The sequence below is a fragment of the Meles meles genome, chromosome 8 (assembly GCF_922984935.1).
Source record: "Meles meles chromosome 8, mMelMel3.1 paternal haplotype, whole genome shotgun sequence".
NCBI classification, from domain to species: Eukaryota; Metazoa; Chordata; class Mammalia; order Carnivora; family Mustelidae; genus Meles; species Meles meles.
The window spans coordinates 10,545,115-10,561,697 of record NC_060073.1 but is presented as its reverse complement, the minus strand read 5'-3'; the positions used below and the strand labels follow the sequence as shown (position 1 = coordinate 10,561,697).

Genomic DNA, 16,583 nt, shown 5'->3' with positions numbered 1-16,583 from the left:
GAGAATGAGTTTGCACGAAAGCAAAACGAAGACCTCAACCTAGATCTCCCAAGCCAGTAAATGCGCCGAACCGCTTTGCGCACGCGTGTTGTAAGCTCAGCCGGCTCGGCCCCGCCTCTCTGCCCCGCACCACCATGGTCTCCCCGGCAACGGCCCCTCCTCCCTCACGCAAGGCGGCTCCTGACGTCATAGGACCGCGCCGGTCGTCCCAGAGACCGTGGAGGCTGCACGTGGGCTGAAATTGGAAACTTTCAGGACTGGCCATGGATACGCCGCTCAGGCGCAGCCGGAGGCTGGAAGGCCTAAACCCTGAATCCCCCGAGACCCCCAGCTCAGTTTTGGTGAGACGGGCCCTTGTGGAGTTCACGTCGGACCCGGAAGAGACGAGGGAGTCCGAGTCTCCGAGTGCTCAGCAACCCGGCCTGGAGTCCCCCCAACGTCAGCCGGAGACAAGCCCGGGGTCACCTGTTTTACCGCAGGGTGCAGGTTTGGGGGCCCCCGGAAGGGAGCCGGAGCCGGGCCCACCGTCCCTCCAGCGCCAGCAGGACCCAGGCCTGGAGTCGCTCCAACCACTTCCGGAGTCCGGTCCAGAACCCCCCGGATTTCAGCCAAAGCCAAGTGGGGAGTCCACAGAGTTCTCCCAGACCCAGGAAAAACCGGACTTGGAGTTGTCACTGAGTAAGAAGGAGCTGGCCCCGGGGTCTCCCCGACATCAGCTGCGCCCAGGATCCCCAGAGCCTTACCTGGCTGAGCAAGCGCCGGGTCCGGAGCCCTCGCGGCCACTCCAGGAGCCGACAGCCCAGTCACCCGCCTCCCCCCGGGGTCAGCGCGAGCCGAGCAAGGCACCTCCCGCTGGGAAGACGGTGAGAAGCAGCCTCGGGGCGCAGAAGCGGACAAGTTCTTCAGCCCAGACCCCAGCGTCCAAGAAGTTGAAGGAGGGGGAGGAGGTTCCTGTAATCCCTATGGGAAAGCCCAAATCGGGGCGGGTGTGGAAGGACCGCTCCAAGAAAAGGTGAAGCTGGGGACAGTTGGGCAGGAGTGTGGTTCTCTTTGGTGTTGGGGCACCAGTGCAGCCTGGAGATGGGACCAGGGATGGAGAGAGCTCACATTTGGGGATGGGGGGGTCTCACACTAACAAGTAATTATAATCAGGATGTGGTAAAATGTTCTGGGATCCGAGGGTGGGTGAGACCATGCCCTCAGATGTTATTTCTGTGATGCTTTCCTCCTCAAGAGTACCTGTGTACCTCTCCTAGAGCTCCTCGGTTATGTATTCCTTCAACAAGCATTACCTCTTTCTGCCTGCTTTCCAGTGAGGGAAGCAGCAGCAGGTAAACCAGTCGTAACTTGATAAAAAGCTTTGAGGTCTTTGCCAGCTAGTATCCGTTACAGTTATTTGCCCGTGTGTTAGAAAGTATTATGGAGCACTGAGCGTGTAGAACACTGCTGAGCATCTTGGTAAGGATGGGGCAGGGAAAGGCCTTGGAGACAGAGGGGCCGGCGTGTCTCATGGCATTGAATCTGCACACACCTCTATGAAGCAGCTGATGTTAGGATTATCCTCATTTTACATAAGGGGAACTCAAGGCTATGCAGAGAAATCGGAGTTATTAGACAGTAGGACGTCGGGGTGAAAGCAGAGAGACCAGTAAAGTGGTGGTTGTGGTAGAACTAAAACACATTTGGAAGCCGCAGGTGGTCTTGTGGATAAGGGCCGAAGGGCCATTGAATTGACGTTCGGGGTCTTTGAGGAAGCAGCTTTGGCAGGTGGTGAGCTGAGCCCAGAGACAGTGGATGCAGCACCTGCGGTGGGCTGGGAAGGCCCGGCTGCTGCCCCCCCTTCCGCGCTCAGGCCAGATGCCACCTGCACAGTGCTGCTCGGGTGTGCCATCTCCCTCCTCTGAAGGCCGGGGTTTATGAGCTCCTCCCCTGTGCAGAGCATTGTGCTAAATGCTTTTCCAGCCTTGTCTCATCCTCCTACCACCCTTTGGAACAGGAACCATTCTCATTTCTCTTTAATGTGGGAAGTCACTGAAACTCCGGCTCCTTGCCTAAGGTCACCCAAGAAGTAGGAGGCAGATCCCGGCCTTGAAAGCCAGGCCTGTCTGCTCTCAACCTCCCGGTAAAACAGTTGCTCTGGTGCTGTGTTGTCCCAATAGCGTAGCCGCCAACCACAGGTGGCAACTTCAATGTAAGTTGATTAAAATTTAAAAACCTAAAAATTCAATTCCTCCCATCTCACCAACTGCATCTCAAGTTGCTCAGCTGCCGGTGTGACTAGGGGCTGCCTTTCCGGACAGTGTGAATAGTGACCCTTTCCACTGTCACAGAAAGTTCTGCTTGGCAGCGCTGCTCTTACAAAAATTAGAATGTCCCCCAATATCCTCTCATGCCCAGTACGTTTTCACATACCCCCCACACTGTTCTGGAATGGAACGGGCCACCCCCAGAGGGAGAGAAACCTAGCATTAGTGCTCAAGCTGAGCTTGCTTGGCAGAAGCAGCAGAACCTTATGGAAAGACTCTGTGGTCTGGACTTTGGTCACAGACAGGGGTTTCAGTCTTGACGGCCGTTCAGGTAGAAGGTGACCTGGGCAGTTGTTTAACCTCTCTGAGCCTTGGTTTGCTCCTCTTTAAAATGGAGGAACAAGAGCACCCATCTTAGGGACATGTAACTAGGGCTTAAGAAATGGCAGCTGGGGGGCGCCTGGGTGGCTCAGTGGGTTAAGCCTCTGCCTTCAGCTCAGGTCATGATCTCAAGGTCCTGGGATGGAGCCCCACATCAGGCTCTCTGCTCAGCAGAGGGCCTGCTTCCTCCTCTCCCTCTACCTGCCTCTCTGCCTACTTGTGATCTCTCTCTATCTCTGTCAAATAAATAAAAAAATCTTTAAAAAAAAAAGAAAGAAAAATGGCAGCTGGCGTGATTGGGGCCCGTTCCCACAGACTCAGAGGGGTGACTGCCTGGCGAACGGGCAGGGGAGGATGCAATTCTGCCAGGGTTCTGGGGAGGAAGACCCAGAGCTGAGGGGAGAGTGGGCATAGGCGTCTCCCACAGACAACACGAGCGCCCGTTGTCTCCCATCCAGGTTCTCCCAGATGGTGCAGGACAAGCCCCTGCGCACATCCTGGCAGCGGAAGATGAAGGAACGACAGGAGAGGAAGCTGGCCAAGGACTTCGCCCGGCACCTAGAGGAGGAGAAGGAGAAACGACGGCAGGTGAGGAACCAGCCAGCCGGGCTGAGGCTGGAGCTCAGGGGGCTGAGCCGGTGACTGCTGGAATGGACCTGGGGCGGGGGGTGGGGGGGTGGCCTGGCCAGAAGCAGAAGTGCCGTCTGGGACTGTGAGGTGGGGAAGCCCATTGCGGCACCCACTTGAGCCCAGGGCTCCATAAGAGACTCAAGTGTGGGAAGGAGCCCTGGACCAAGTCCTCCACAGTGGCCCTCACTGCTGATGGAAGCATTTGGTGAGATGGGCTTCAGGGTCGTCAGTCAGGTAGGAGAGCCTTTTCCCTGGTACTGGTGCCATCATTCCTCAAGAGACAGCCACCACACATCAGCAAAGTGGATACCCCACACCTTCCTCCAGCTCTCTCCCTGCTGCTGATCCACAGGCCGGAAATGCCCCATTAGAGGTACCCCCCAACCCCACTTCAGTCTCCAGGAAGCCCAGCGGGCAGCACACAGAGAACGTGGGGTCCTCCGCAACCCCCCTTCGGTCTCCAGGAAGCCCAGCAGGCAGCACACAGAGAACGTGGGGTCCTCCGCAACCCCCCTTCAGGACTGCGGTTATCAGAGGAATGTCACTTGTCTACTGATCCCAAGGGCACAGGAGGAGTCAGACCCCTCACCCCGAGCCTGGCCACCAAGGGAAGGGGCTGGACCAGTCAATTCAGTCATCTGTCCCCTGCTTTGAGTCACCCCGAGCAGCTGTGGCTGAGGCCCTGCAGCCTCTGTGGCTGCTGCTGTGTGCCGGGTCCTTATCTTACTTCCTGTGCGGCCCTGACTACCTCTTGGGCAAGACAGTCTTCTTCAGTCTTCAGTACCCCCAGACCGGCCCTTCCCCGGACAGGAGCCCAAATCTCACTTCTCCTTTCTTCTCCCCAGGGGCCCAGGCCACCCCTTCTCCCCTGAGTCGTCAAAGCTGGGAGAAGCCCCTGACCATGCAGGGACTTCGGAGCCAACACCCGCTTACCCCCCACCCCCCCGCCCTGGAACAGCAGTCAGCATAGCCAGAGCCGCTGGACTCCCCGCGCCCAAGACAGACCCCAGCTAATCCACGTTTGAAGTGTGCCCGCCGGGCCGGGTATCCCCCGAGGCCAGTGGAGGCGTGCGTTGACTTAGTCCTCAGGACAGCCCTCTGTAAGCCTCTTCACATTCAAAACGGGGCCTTGAGGCCCAGAGAGCTTGTCCGCTTGGCCAAGGTCACTCATTTGGAAGCAGCAGTGTTGGGATTTGAACCAGGGCCAGATAGCCCGAGAGCCTCTTCCCTGTAGCCTCCACTCCCCCCACCCCCCAGTCCCACACCTGGATGAACCTTAGGAGACCCCGAGTGGGTGAGACTGAGGGAAAGGGCCAGCCCACCCCTTCCCCCCTGGAAGTTAATGGAGGGGGATGGTGGAGGGGCCGTCGTGCGTGTGCCTGAGTTTCCGGGTGGGGAAACACCTGTGTCTTACCTCCTCCCACCCACCATCCTCCTGTCTCAGCCGCAGTCCAGGCCAAGGGCATATCTCCTCACTGGCCCACACCGCCAGCAGCAGTCACGCCGGGGCGAGAGGCTCTTTGCTCTCCTTGGGAACTCAGCCAGCTCTCACTCCTCTGAGGCCTAAGAGACCAGGGCTGCCCCAGTTCCCAGCCTCAGAGCCCCATCCCCTCTGTTCCAGGAGAAGAAACAGCGCCGGGCCGAGAACCTGAAACGCCGCCTGGAGAATGAGCGGAGGGCAGAGGTTGTCCAAGTGGTGAGTGTTGCCTTGCTCGGGGGATCTGAACCGTGGCCGGGCTAGGCGCTGTGCTCGAGATGCTTCCCCCCCACCCCCGCCGCCCCCACAGGGTGGCCTCCCTGTCCCCGGGGCACAGGGCAAAGATGACAGCCACACTAATGCCCTCTCCTTACACCACCCCTAGATCCGAAACCCCGCCAAGCTCAAGCGGGCAAAGAAGAAGCAGCTTCGCTCCATTCAGAAGCGGGACACGCTAGCATTGCTGCAGAAGCAGCCCCCCCAGGGGCCAGCGGCCAAGTTCTGAGTGTGCGGCAGCCCAGAGGCCTTCGGCCAGCTGTCGTGTCGGACTCACACTGGTCAGGCCACGGCCCTCCAGCGCTAGCGCCATGCCACCCTGCCCCAGGGGGGCCCTGAGCCTTCAAGGGCATGAAAGCCCAGAGGAACCTGGGCCTGGCAGAGACTGGAGGAGGGAAGACGTTCAGCCCCACCCCCGCCTCCTTCCTCCCCTCTTCTCCTCCTTCCTCGAGTGCCTTGCAACCAAGAAGGGTAAATTCTCTGGTTCCTTGGGAGCTGAAAACTGGAGGGTGACTCCCTAAAATGTGTATTTCTGTCTCAAAGTCATGGGTCCAAGCCAGGCCAGGAGGCTGCAGTCAGGAACCATTTCCCCTCACACCATCCCAAAGGCTCCTTGGGGTGTCTCTGCAGCCCACTGGCCCAGTCACCCGGCCAGCTGAACCCAGCTTCCCCGACTTTTCAACACTGAAAGGTTAAGGAGGTTTCAGGAAGTGAGGTCTGCACCCGCCCCCCGTCCCCACCCCCAGCTCCCTCTCACCTGTGCCGGACTCTGCAGAAGACCCACAGATCTGATTCACTCAGGCCATCCTGTCTGTAACAAACATTTATTGGACGCCCGCTTTGTACAGGCACAAATGTAGGTACCGGGGAATACAGACAGAGGCCCCAGCCCCCAAGGAGCTTTCATTCTGATGGAAAAAACATAATAAACAGGGAAACAGTATTGAGGTAAACAGTGGGAAGTGCCAAGAGTGAAGCAAGGGGGAAGGGTAACAGGGAACATGGAGAGGTGTGAAGACGGACATTGGTTGGGCCAGCGGCGGATCGGTCCAACCGCTGAGCACCTATTGTGGGCAAGGTCCGGTGCAGTGATGAACAGTAAGCCGGCCAGCCCAGCCTTCAGGACCCCAGCCAGGTGCTCCTGCACTGGACCGACATTTCACTAACCAGTTACCAGCCACATTTCTGCCCCTGGGCCCAGGGACAGACCCAAGTGCAGTGGTCTTTGTCCTCTAGTGTGTGGTGGGCAGAGGAGAGCTGACACGGGGCATGGATGTGCTGTACAGAGGCTTGACTGAGCCCTTGCTGCTACAGATTGGGACGGTTGCCCAGCTGCTGTGTGGTCGGGAGGTGGGCATTGGAAAGATTTGGGGATTACCAGCATTGCCCAGAGGGCATCCTGTAAATACCAGGCCTGTACGGATGTCAGATTCTTAAGGAAATGTCATACGCTGTGGTCTCAGAGGCTGCTGTGCACAGACAAGACCTTCAGCAGAGATGCCCACAGCAGTTGGATTAGCCGAGACCGACCGCCGCAACCCTTGTTCTTTCTACCTTACAAACCCGGCGGCTGGTGCTGGATGGGTGGGGTAGAGACCAGGCCTCTTACAGCCAAGGCCTTCAGTACCTTGGGTATGTTGGGGGCGGAGGGAGTGTAGTTTCACTTACTAGACAGTAATTGAACCGCATGATGCTTACTGGTGAGTATGCAGACCCTATACTTGGGTCAAGCGGATTAATCCATGTACCGCAGCTGGATCGTGGGTAGACTGCGGGATCAAGCGTCCAGCTCAGTGAGCGCTGGCGAGGTGACTACATGGAGAGTTAGACCCGACCGGTGCTGTCCAAACTTCTGTTTACATTTTCTACTCCAAAACGCATCTCCGGTTTCATGGAAAAATCCTTCCTTCCTTCCCTTTCTCCTCCTGCCATCTGGTAAAGTTGCGCTCCCGGAAGGGGCATCCCCTGTACCCTAGTTTGAGAAATCTTGTGGATTTAACCCCGCCTTGGTCCGCATGGGGTCCGCTGACCAGCAGCGCTGCCTTCGCTTCCTGGGAGCTCGGCGGAAATGCGGCATCTCGGCCGACGTCCCTCCCGCTGATGGTCGTGAGAGGAACTGAGTCACGGTAGGCGTTTTACATGCAGCTCCCTGTTCGGCCTGCCGCCGCCCGTGGGACGCGCCCACGCTCGACCCCCGGACCATCCTCTACCCAGACGTGGTGCTCAGCGCCCTGTTCAGGGGGCCCCTCTCGTCCTGGGAGCGGGAGCGGGCCCTCCGCGTGGACGCCGCGCCGCCGCCCCGCACCCAGGCGAGCAGACGCGCGGGCCAGGACGCGGGGAGCGCGCGGTTGGCTCGGGGTGCGCGGGAGCCGGAGGCGCGGCGGCGGCGGCTGCTGCCCGGGCCGCCCAGCTCGCTGTCGTCCAGCAGCACACTCTCCAGCACGCTCCGCAGCGAGCGCCGCAGCTTGTGCAGCACGTCGGGGCAGGTGAGCACGTAGAGCAGCGGGTTGACCACGCTGTTGACGAAGGCCAAGCTGGTGACGAAGGGCAGGCCGCGCCACACGAGCGGCCGCAGTGCGGTGTCGCTGTGCGCGCGCGCCTCCAGCAGGCTGAACACGTGGTAGGGACCCCAGCAGAGCGCGAAGGCCGCCACTACCGCCGCCACCAGGCGCACGAAGCGGCTGGGCCGCCGGCGGCCGCGGTGGCGCAGCTGCACGCTCACGACCGCGTGGCTCGAGGCGATGATGGCCAGCGGCACGACGAAGGCCAGCAGGAACTTGCTGATGGCCAGGGCCGCCTGGCGCGAGTTGCACGTGGCGTCGCGGTCGGGCCCAGGGTTCAGGAGCAGCACGTTGTAGTAGCACATGATGCGGCCGTCCTCCCGCGGGATGGTGTCCCGGAACACGAAGTAGGGCACCGTGTTGAGCACCGCAAGGGCCCAGAGCACCAGGCAAACCCGGTGGGCCGCGGCCACCGTGCGGTGGTTCTGCGCCCACACTGGCCGCACCACCTGCAGGCAACGGTCCAGGCTGATGGCGCTGAGCAGGAAGCCGCTGGCGAACATGTTGAGGAAGAAGATGGAGGAGTGCAGCTTGCAGAAGGTGGTGCCCAGCTCCCACGAGTGGCCCACGGCCAGGAAGTAAGTGAAGAAGGGCAGGGTGGCGGTGGCCAGCAGGTCCGACAGCGCCAGGTGCAGCACCCACGTGGTGACGACAGTCTGGCGCATGCGGCAGCCCACCACGAAGAGGATGAGTCCGTTCTCCACCAGGCCGAGCAGCGAGGCCAGCCCGTGCAGCAGGACGGACGCGTGGTCCATGTAGCGGATGCTGGAATTGCTGTGGCTTTGGATGCGGCTCATCTGCTCCAGGAGCGGGCAGAGCGGCTTCAGGGTAACGTTGGCTGACATGGTGAGCTCTGCGGTGGAGAGAAGGAGGCGCTGAGGTCGGCTTGGTGGGGGCAGCAGGGAACCTCAGCAGAAGATCTGAACCCCATCCGCGAGTGGGATAGAGGAGCAACCCCGCCCCCCAACCCGGGGATCCGTGAACTTGAGGAGAGACAGTAAAGTAGGGGAATAGCATCCCAGCTGCACACCCACTGGCTGCAACCTTGTGCAAGCCATTGATCCTTCCTGAGCCTGTTTCCTCCTCTGTGATGTGATCACAGATCACCTCTGTGATCCTAGGGCTGTTGGGAATGTTCAGGGAGTTTACATATATACGCATTTAGAGCAGCGTCCCGGGGTGTGCAGGAAACACTACATCTGTCTTGTTAATAATAATCAGGTGTCCCCTGGGGTCACATGGAGAAATGGAAACGAGGCCAGGCCAGGCAGGACTCCTTTTCCCCATCCCCGGAGCACTAGGGCAAGAACGAGGTCCCACCTGAAGGGCACCAGGGGTCAGCCGGCCTGGGGAATGGGAGTGGGAGCAGTCTCTGCCTTTAAGGGATGCACCCTCTGCACCCACGGGTGCACCCTCACATCTTGTCTCTGCAGCCTGTCTGGGTGGCCCTCTGCTCCCACAGCAGTGGCAGGTTGGGTGTGTTGACCTTCAACCATGGAGCGGGCCCCTCCTCTGGTAGTTGGAGAGGAAATAAGATAAGAGCAAGGAGAGAGCTGGGCATGAGGAACTACCAGACTGGGGCCCTGGAGGCCCAGTGGGGCTGGAGGACTGTTCCCCTGCCTGGGGGGCAGCTGAGGCCATCTCCCCGCCCTGGGGGAAATCCAGCCGGCTCGTTTGTTTGCTCAGTGACTCAGTTCAGCAGATCGTTACTCAGGAACTTCTCAGGTAAGGGCTGGGGAAGCCAGCCTCTGGCAGATGTGCAGGCACCCAGGTGTGCACACCCCCAGCCTCATCCAAAACCCAAGCCCACCTGATATGAAGCTGGTTGAGATGGGTGAGGGCTGAGGCGGAGGGGTGGGAGGCTACCAGCGGGAGGTAGGGGACGGGAGCAGGAGTTAAAGACTCAGATTGTCCTGGGGCCCCACAACGTGCCTGAGACCCCGACAGGCCCTTTGCATAGGTGCTCTCTTGCTCAGGTCTCAAGAAGAAAGGCGCTGGAACTTCACTTTGTCCCATTTTCACGAGGGAGGAAACTGAGGCCCGGGCCACCCACGCAACACGGACAAATGGAGCAGCAGCGGTGTGGCGCTCAGCCTGTTCCCTTTCCCACACCAGGCAGATATAAGCAAGCGCGGATGGAGGAAGAAGCGCGGGGGTTGGGCGGGGGGTGAGGAGAGGTGGTCTTCAGCGCTCACATTTCCAGGGGAAACACTGTTGGCCAGAACGAGAAAACCCAGACTCTTCTCCAGGTACCACGCTTCTTCGTGAGGTGAGGCCCCAGGACATCAAACTAGACTTTTCCTGGCAGCCGAGCCCTTGGAGCTGGGGATCGTAGTTAGGGGGGTGGGGAGCAGTTGGATCCATGCTCCCCGAGCAGGTTCATGCTTCCTAAGCTTTAGACCTTGCTGAGCAGTTGCACCCACAGTGACCCAGTGAGACCCCATTTTTCAGAAGAGGATACCGAGGCTCAGAGAAGCCTAGCAACGTCTGAGATTCCACCCAACAGACAGAGAAGTGCCATCCCCTCTCTGCAGGGACATTCCCTTCAGTCCAGCAGCCTCTTAGCCAGGTCCCTTGGGGTTGCTCGCAGAGCACAGTCCCGCTACACCCCGGAGACCCATCCAGCCAGCGCCCAGCCTCCTGGGATTCTCTGGGAGCCCAGCAGCTAGGGTCCTGCTCTGGTTGGGGTCAGGGGCAGAGAATGCAAGGTTTTAGGGTCAGTTGTCCTAAGATTGCGCCGGTAGTCCTACCCCCCCACACCCCGCCCCAGACTGCTTGTGAATATGGAGAGAAGCTTCTGTGGTTTACCACTGTGCCTGACTTCTAGCACCTTCCCTTCTGCGAGCAGCTCTTCCCCTCTAGTCTTCGGTAAACCCATCCCTCTGCCCAGTTGTTAGGGGCATCTCCCTTGGCAAATCTGCGCCTGCCTTTGTGGGTGCAGAGAGGGCACTGACGCTGCCCAGCCCCTGGGTACTTCTCCCTTACCTTGGCACAGGAGGAGCAGGGGATTCCGGCCCTGGAGACAGTCAGCTCCTGGTGGCAGGCTGCCCAGGAGGCAATGAAGCACCGCACCAGGCAGGCGGAGGAAGGGGAGTGAGGCTGAGGGAGGAAATGGCTATCCTCCGCCCCAGTGTGTGTGTGTGTGTGTGTGTGTGTGTGTGTGTGTGTGTGTGTGTGTGTGTGCATGTTTAGGGGTGGGGTTGGGGGAGGCGGGGACAGCGGAGGGTGAGTTGTCACACTGGGATTCCAGTAACATTGGTCTCCATCAATGAGAAAGGGACGAAACAGCTGGCAGCCCCTACCCGCCCCCATCCTGTAAGCCCAGGAGATTTTGCAAGAGCCACGGGTTCCTACAAGGGCGTGGGGGAATGGGAGCATGCTTCCGGGGCTGTGTTTGACGGCGACCGCTATGTAGAAGTCTGTGAAGGGGCGGACATCTCGTGCATGGGTCCACAGCCCTGGGCTGCCCTCTCCTGACCCTATAATCCTGGGGCAGGCAGGGCGCCGCAGCGGGAAGAGCAGAGCCCAGGCTGCCTGCGCAGCCCCTCCCCTGGGTTTGACCATCTGCTAACCCAGCCACTGTGTCTGTCCCAAAGGCTTGGCAGCACGGTGCCTTCATTCACAGAGTGCCCGGTACACAGTAGGTGCTCACAGAAATTAGTCCTTTTCTCCTCCAGGGCAGGGGTCAGGGGAGAGACTGCAGGGCAAGGGCAATACAGCTTTTATTTAAAATAGATGCAGAGGGGCGCCTGGGGGGCTAAGTGGGTTAAGCCTCTGTCTTCGGCTCAGGTCATGATCCCAGGGTCCTGGGATGGAGCCCCACATCGCATCGGGCTCTCTGCTCAGCGGGGAGCCTGCTTTCCCCTCTCTCTGCCTGCCTCTCTGCCTACTTGTGATCTCTGTCTCTCAAATAAATGAATAAAATCTTTATAAAAATAAAATTAAATGGGCGCAGAGCCTTACGGTGAGCGGATGAAACTATATGAATTTGCATTTAATGGCTCCCCAAGTCTTTGCTGGCCAAGCCTCCTGGGGTCAGGAAGCATTCCTTCAAACTCGGCGTCACAGCACCTAGGAAGGGCTCAGTAGAACATGTTTACAAACTCCCATATCGAGGCAATTGCCCCCGCTCCCATGGGATTGACTCTACAGGAATCTTCTATTTGGACACAGGCTCCATCACAGGGCCTGGCACATAATAAACTTGCAAGAAGCCTGCGATCCCAAGTGAAGAATGCCTAAAATACTTCAACCTTGGGATGGAGATATTTTTCACTGCAGCCCAAGATGGCAGATCAGTAAGCAGCTTGATTATCCAAAATGTTAGTGCTGGGAAGTCTCTTTTCCTGGCGGTCAGGGAGCGCCTGGTCTTCCAAAGACAAGTGCCTGCAGCCCTCCCTAGAAAACAGGCAGGTGTTGCCATTCTGCTTTGGGGGGAAGTCCTCCCATCCCTACTCACCCCTAACCCCAACATGATGGCTCATGGACATCCTCCAAGGACATGCAGGCCTGGTTGTGGGAGGGGGGAGCTCAGGGACTCTGCAGCTGGACTGCATTTTGATCGGGCACTGCCGCCCCCAAGCTGTGTGACCTTGGGCAAGTAACTTCACAGCAGGAAAGGAGGGTTTTTTAATAGGGACTCCTTCTGCACAAACCTCTGCCTCAAAGTACAAGATTTGGTGCATAGACTGCTCCTGGGGCGAAGAAGGAATCCCCCCTTCCCTCCTGTAGACACATCTTCACAGGGGAGCATCAGGCTTGAGCCCCCCAACCCTCAGGACCTCAGCCCTCCCTTGCCTCCTCCAGCAGGTACCCTAGTGCAGTGAACATCCTGCACAACCTCTCATGGCGGCCTTGCTAAGGGGTTTCTTCCCTGAAGAAGGGAAGGGGTTTCTTCCCTGAAACCCTCATTCCTCTGACCTTTCCCCCAGCCCCTGTTTCCCATCCTGTAATCACTGTAGATGCTCCCCCACAACACTCCTGAGGACAATTTATGAAAAGTTGCTAAAACAAAAATGTAGTCCAGGTGGGCAGGGCCCTGAGACATTTTCTAAAGAAGAAGACAGTGACGTCTGTTCTTGAGGGGGCCCCCCAACTGTACTCCCTGTGGAGGCGAACCTCTCTGCACATATTCCCCAGTGCCACAGTCCCCTCAGGTGTAGGATGCTGGGGCAGGGAGACAAGAGTGTCAGGAACAAGGAGCCCATGTCTGCCCATCAGAGAGAGGCTTGGGGGTACACGGGAGCAGAGGGAGCCTTAGGTGGGGGCTCGCTGGCTGGAAGCAGAGGACAGGAGCCTCCAGTGGCCAGGGGTCAAGAGCTCAGGCCAAGTGTAGAAATCAGAGAACCCTTAGGGGAGCCCTCCATGGTGTCAGGCTGCTGTCACCAGGAGGACACCAAGACTGCCAATGGGCCTTCACAGAGGGGAGAGTCTGGGGGAGGGTGACCCAGGCCTTTGGGAAGGGCCTAAATGCATACAGACCAGTGATTCTCCACCAAGTGCACATCGGGACCTCACAGGGGGGCTGGTTGAACCCAGGCTGCTGGGCCTCTCCCCGAGGCGATCTAGGGTGCAGCCTGGGCATCTGCATTTCCATCAGGTTCCCCGGCAGATCCCCCTGCTGCTGGTTCTGGGCGCACAGGGAACGCTGACCTGCTGGAAAGGAGAGTTGGGGTGCTTGGGCCTGGGGTGCTCAGAGCAGAGAGCAGCAGCTCTCCCTGGGAGAGCGCACGTAGCTGCGGGGGCTTCCCCAAATGCCTCCCCTCCCCACTGTGGAAGTCCAAGGAGATGGTAAGCCCAGTGCTCTGCTCAGAGCCGGCCACAGGCCACCCAGTGACAAGGCAAAAACCAGCTGCATCTTATTTAGTTATTTTTAGTGTGCTGCATTTCCATGTCAACCTCTTCCTGACTCCAGACCTTACATTTGCCTTTGCCACTCGCGTATCTGCTAAAATCCTTATTCTGGAAGCAGTGCCTTGCCAGACAGAACGGGAGCCAAGGGAAGGGCGAGGTTTCATCACAGGGTGGTACTCGGTGTCAACCTCAGCTACCCCGGGCAGGGAGACAAATCAGAGCCTAGCAGACCACCGCTGGGTCTCGGCAGCCCTTGGGAGCCATACTCAGATCCAACACATGGCCCTCAAGCGCCTGCACCTTGCCCCTCATCCTCAGCTTCCCCGTCCTCTCCACCTACCCCAGTGCCTTTGCATGGCTGCTGCCTGGAAGGCCCTTTTCCCATCACCTGCCCATCCTGCAGGTCCTCTTTCCCAGACCCTGAGTGTCTCGGGCTACCAAGAGGATGCTTAGGACATCAGCTGCGTTTAACCAATGGTCCAGGGAGTGGGCCCCAAGGGAATGTACCCCCATAGCTTCTCCCCAGTTTTCTCCCTCTGCTCTTGCCTTAGGAAGTAGGTTTCCATTTTCCTTTCTGACATTTTTACAGAAGTTAATCAAAGAGGAAGTGAGACACACGGCAGGAAACAGGGAGGACCTGCCCTACAGTCCACAAGCTCCCCGACTCAGGAGGCCCTGGCAAAGCCCCCAGGCAGCAGAGAGGCAATGAGACAGGACCTCGTCTTTCCAGCCCAGAGAGACCCTGTGCTGCTGTGGCACCCTCCTTCTGTCCCTGGCTCTCTAGAGCAGGTGAGACAGGGTAGAAAGCTCACATGGTGAGCCCCTCAGGCTCACGGCACCCCACCTAGGTGGCTCTTGCTCTTAATTACATTCTATAGATTATGGAGTTGAAGCCCCATTTTAACAAGATAAAAATGAAATCGAAAAGCTAAGAGACAACCAAACAGGTTTAGAAAGAGGCCACGTGGGAAGCCGAGACCCGCAAGTCAGGTCGCTCTGATCTGACCCTCTTTCCTCAGCCGTGGAAACAACCGTGGATTCTTTTGCTCTTGCATCCACGCCAGGCAGGCTCTGCTCTCCCTGCTGCCCGTGGGTCCTCGTATTTCCTCTTCGAAGTAAGCCTACAGGTTAGGCGCTGTTACTGGCCCCATTACACAGATGAGAAAATCGAGTCAGCGAGCAGGTAAGTGATTTTTCTAAGGTCTCTGGTGGTGGAGTGGAGGAAGCTGGTGCCCTTTCCAGGATGGTGCGCTCTGGGGCAAGAACTGGACTCATAACCCAGGGTTCAGGACTCCCATGCCCCGGACAGTACAGCACAACTTTTCTCAAAGGCATCCTTCTGCCCTTAACCACAAGGAGGTTCCCTTGCTCTTTTCCTGTCTTTCCAAGGTCGTGGGAGACACCCCGCCCTCTATCTAATCCCCTCCCCACCATCTTCAGTCCCCACCTGCTTTACAGAGGGATGGGGGGGTCCCTGGGCTCTCGAGCAAGAAGGGAGGATAGAACCCAGGCTCTCGGCTCCTCTGGCTGGGGCTCTCTCCACCACCTGAGCCATCCCCCCTTCCCCTCAGGACAAGCTCTCTGCTACAGCAGGAATCAAGCAATGTGGAGGGAATGACAGGGGAAGGGAATGGCCACCCCCGGGGTGAGGACCAGGACGGTCGCCTACAGGAGTCTCCAAGGGTCTCCCCATCAAGGACTTCCTGTGTCGAAAGACAGACAGCAGAGTGCACCTCACCCAGGTTTTCAAATTTATATCCACAGTCATGGGACCCACCAGCGAGAGGAGCCTCCTCCTAGAATGCTCTGAGAAGGATACGGCGTCATTTCTGGGCTCTTCAGGCCTGGGATGGGCTGAATTGTGCCCTCTGCTCGCACAGGAGCCTCAGAATGTGGTAGTATTTGGAGGTGGGGCTGTCAGGGGTGATAAGGTTACATGGATGTGTGTAATCCAATCTGGCTCTAATCCAAGCTGGCAGGTATCCTTACGAGGAGAGAAAACGTGGACCCACAGAGCCGTGAGGAATGTGTGCGCACAGAGGAAAGACTGCGTGAGGACACAGGGAGAAGGTGGCCATCTCAAGCCAAGGAGAGCGGCGGCGGAAGAGACGAGGCCCGCTGACACCTTGACCTTGGACTTCCAGCCTCCAGAGCTGTGTGAGAATGTCTGTTGGCGAGGGGACCTGTGCGGCTCTGCTATTTAGCCCTCGAAAGTTAATACACCTGCCCCTGGGGCATCGCCTGAATCAAATCAGAAAGAAGCGCCAGATGAACCCGCATGAGAGATGTTCTGTCAAGTAACCGGCCTCTACTCCTCCAGACATCAAGGGTACGAGGGACAAAGCCTGACAGACGGTCCCAGGCTGGAGGAGCTTAAAAAAGCCTGATCCTGGTCTAGGAAAAAAAAAAAAAAAACTACTTTCCCTAAAAGTCTTGATTAGGACCGTTGGTTTTGGTAAATTGAACAAGGTTTGTAAATGAGGCATTTGTGTGACACCAGCATTGACTTCCTGGTTTTGAGCATCTTACTCGTATTTTAGAAAGAACACACTGCAGTATTCAGGGGTAAAGGGAGAACCATCTGCAAACAGCTCTCACGTGTTATGGAAGAAAGTGTGGAGGTGGGCGTCTGTGTACCGACTGGGAGTTAAAGAGCGAAAATAGATGTAAAAAGACACTGTCGAGAAACAAAATTCGACTGAGTGAATTTTATACAGTCTCCTGGCTTTGTGCAACCGTCCATCAGGCAACCACCAGTCTAGCAGATAGGAAGATGTTCGGAGGAACTCTCCAGAAAGAACTTTATAGGCAGAAGGGAGCGGGGGAAAAAGGAACTTAAACTGGCAAAAATGGGGGTTGGTTCATTGCAGGGGTATGTGGGTCAGAGTACTAGCTCGGGCTCATCAGGCCATTCCTTTTTTTGGCTGGCTTAAGATTCCATTTCTGGGAGAGCCAAAACTGTAATTAAGTCCTTGTTTGTTGACGTGAGACTTAACATTAAGTGACTCTAGCTGGGAGCCTGCTGTCCTGTTTTTAACAGAGTATCTGAGGGATCTGGCCCGAGGGTATATGGAAATTTTTTCAGTAAGTCTGAAACTATGTCAAAAGGAAAGTTTAAAGGCTTTTCCATTGTCCTTTAGGAAAAACCCCCCTCACCAG

The 16,583-nt window shown here is 57.7% G+C and overlaps 2 protein-coding genes and 1 long non-coding RNA gene across 3 annotated transcripts; 2 read left to right on the top strand and 1 right to left on the bottom strand.

Moving 5' to 3' along the window:
• The first annotated feature begins 201 nt into the window (after nucleotides 1–201).
• CCDC86 (coiled-coil domain containing 86) lies at nucleotides 202–7,174 on the top strand. Its single transcript, XM_046015452.1, has 4 exons — nucleotides 202–1,012; nucleotides 3,086–3,215; nucleotides 4,879–4,953; nucleotides 5,120–7,174. Exons 1-4 carry the CDS (start codon nucleotides 264–266, stop codon nucleotides 5,237–5,239), a joined length of 1,074 nt encoding a protein of 357 aa, XP_045871408.1. The 5' UTR covers nucleotides 202–263; the 3' UTR covers nucleotides 5,240–7,174.
• Nucleotides 7,175–7,216: 42 nt separating this feature from the next.
• Nucleotides 7,217–11,376, bottom strand: PTGDR2 (prostaglandin D2 receptor 2). Its single transcript, XM_046015451.1, has 2 exons — nucleotides 10,557–11,376; nucleotides 7,217–8,424 (listed from the first exon to the last, which is right to left on the bottom strand). The coding sequence occupies exon 2, from the start codon at nucleotides 8,414–8,416 to the stop codon at nucleotides 7,217–7,219; it is 1,200 nt and encodes a 399-aa protein (XP_045871407.1). The 5' UTR covers nucleotides 8,417–8,424; nucleotides 10,557–11,376.
• On the top strand, nucleotides 8,431–16,144 carry LOC123948422. Its single transcript, XR_006819972.1, has 5 exons — nucleotides 8,431–9,296; nucleotides 9,548–9,840; nucleotides 14,014–14,213; nucleotides 14,444–14,607; nucleotides 15,189–16,144. It is a non-coding gene; the product is annotated as an uncharacterized LOC123948422 (long non-coding RNA).
• The last annotated feature ends 439 nt before the right edge of the window (nucleotides 16,145–16,583 follow it).

What these genes read in the sequence shown, in the direction of transcription:
- CCDC86 (XM_046015452.1), top strand. Translation starts at nt 264, where the DNA reads ATGGATACGCCGCTCAGGCGCAGCCGGAGGCTGGAAGGCCTAAACCCT. An exon ending in AGAAGGAGAAACGACGGCAG is followed by an intron (nt 3,216 to 4,878) that starts GTGAGGAACCAG and finishes CCTCTGTTCCAG; the next exon opens with GAGAAGAAACAGCGCCGGGC. An exon ending in GGGCAGAGGTTGTCCAAGTG is followed by an intron (nt 4,954 to 5,119) that starts GTGAGTGTTGCC and finishes CACCACCCCTAG; the next exon opens with ATCCGAAACCCCGCCAAGCT.
- PTGDR2 (XM_046015451.1), bottom strand. Translation starts at nt 8,416, where the DNA reads ATGTCAGCCAACGTTACCCTGAAGCCGCTCTGCCCGCTCCTGGAGCAG.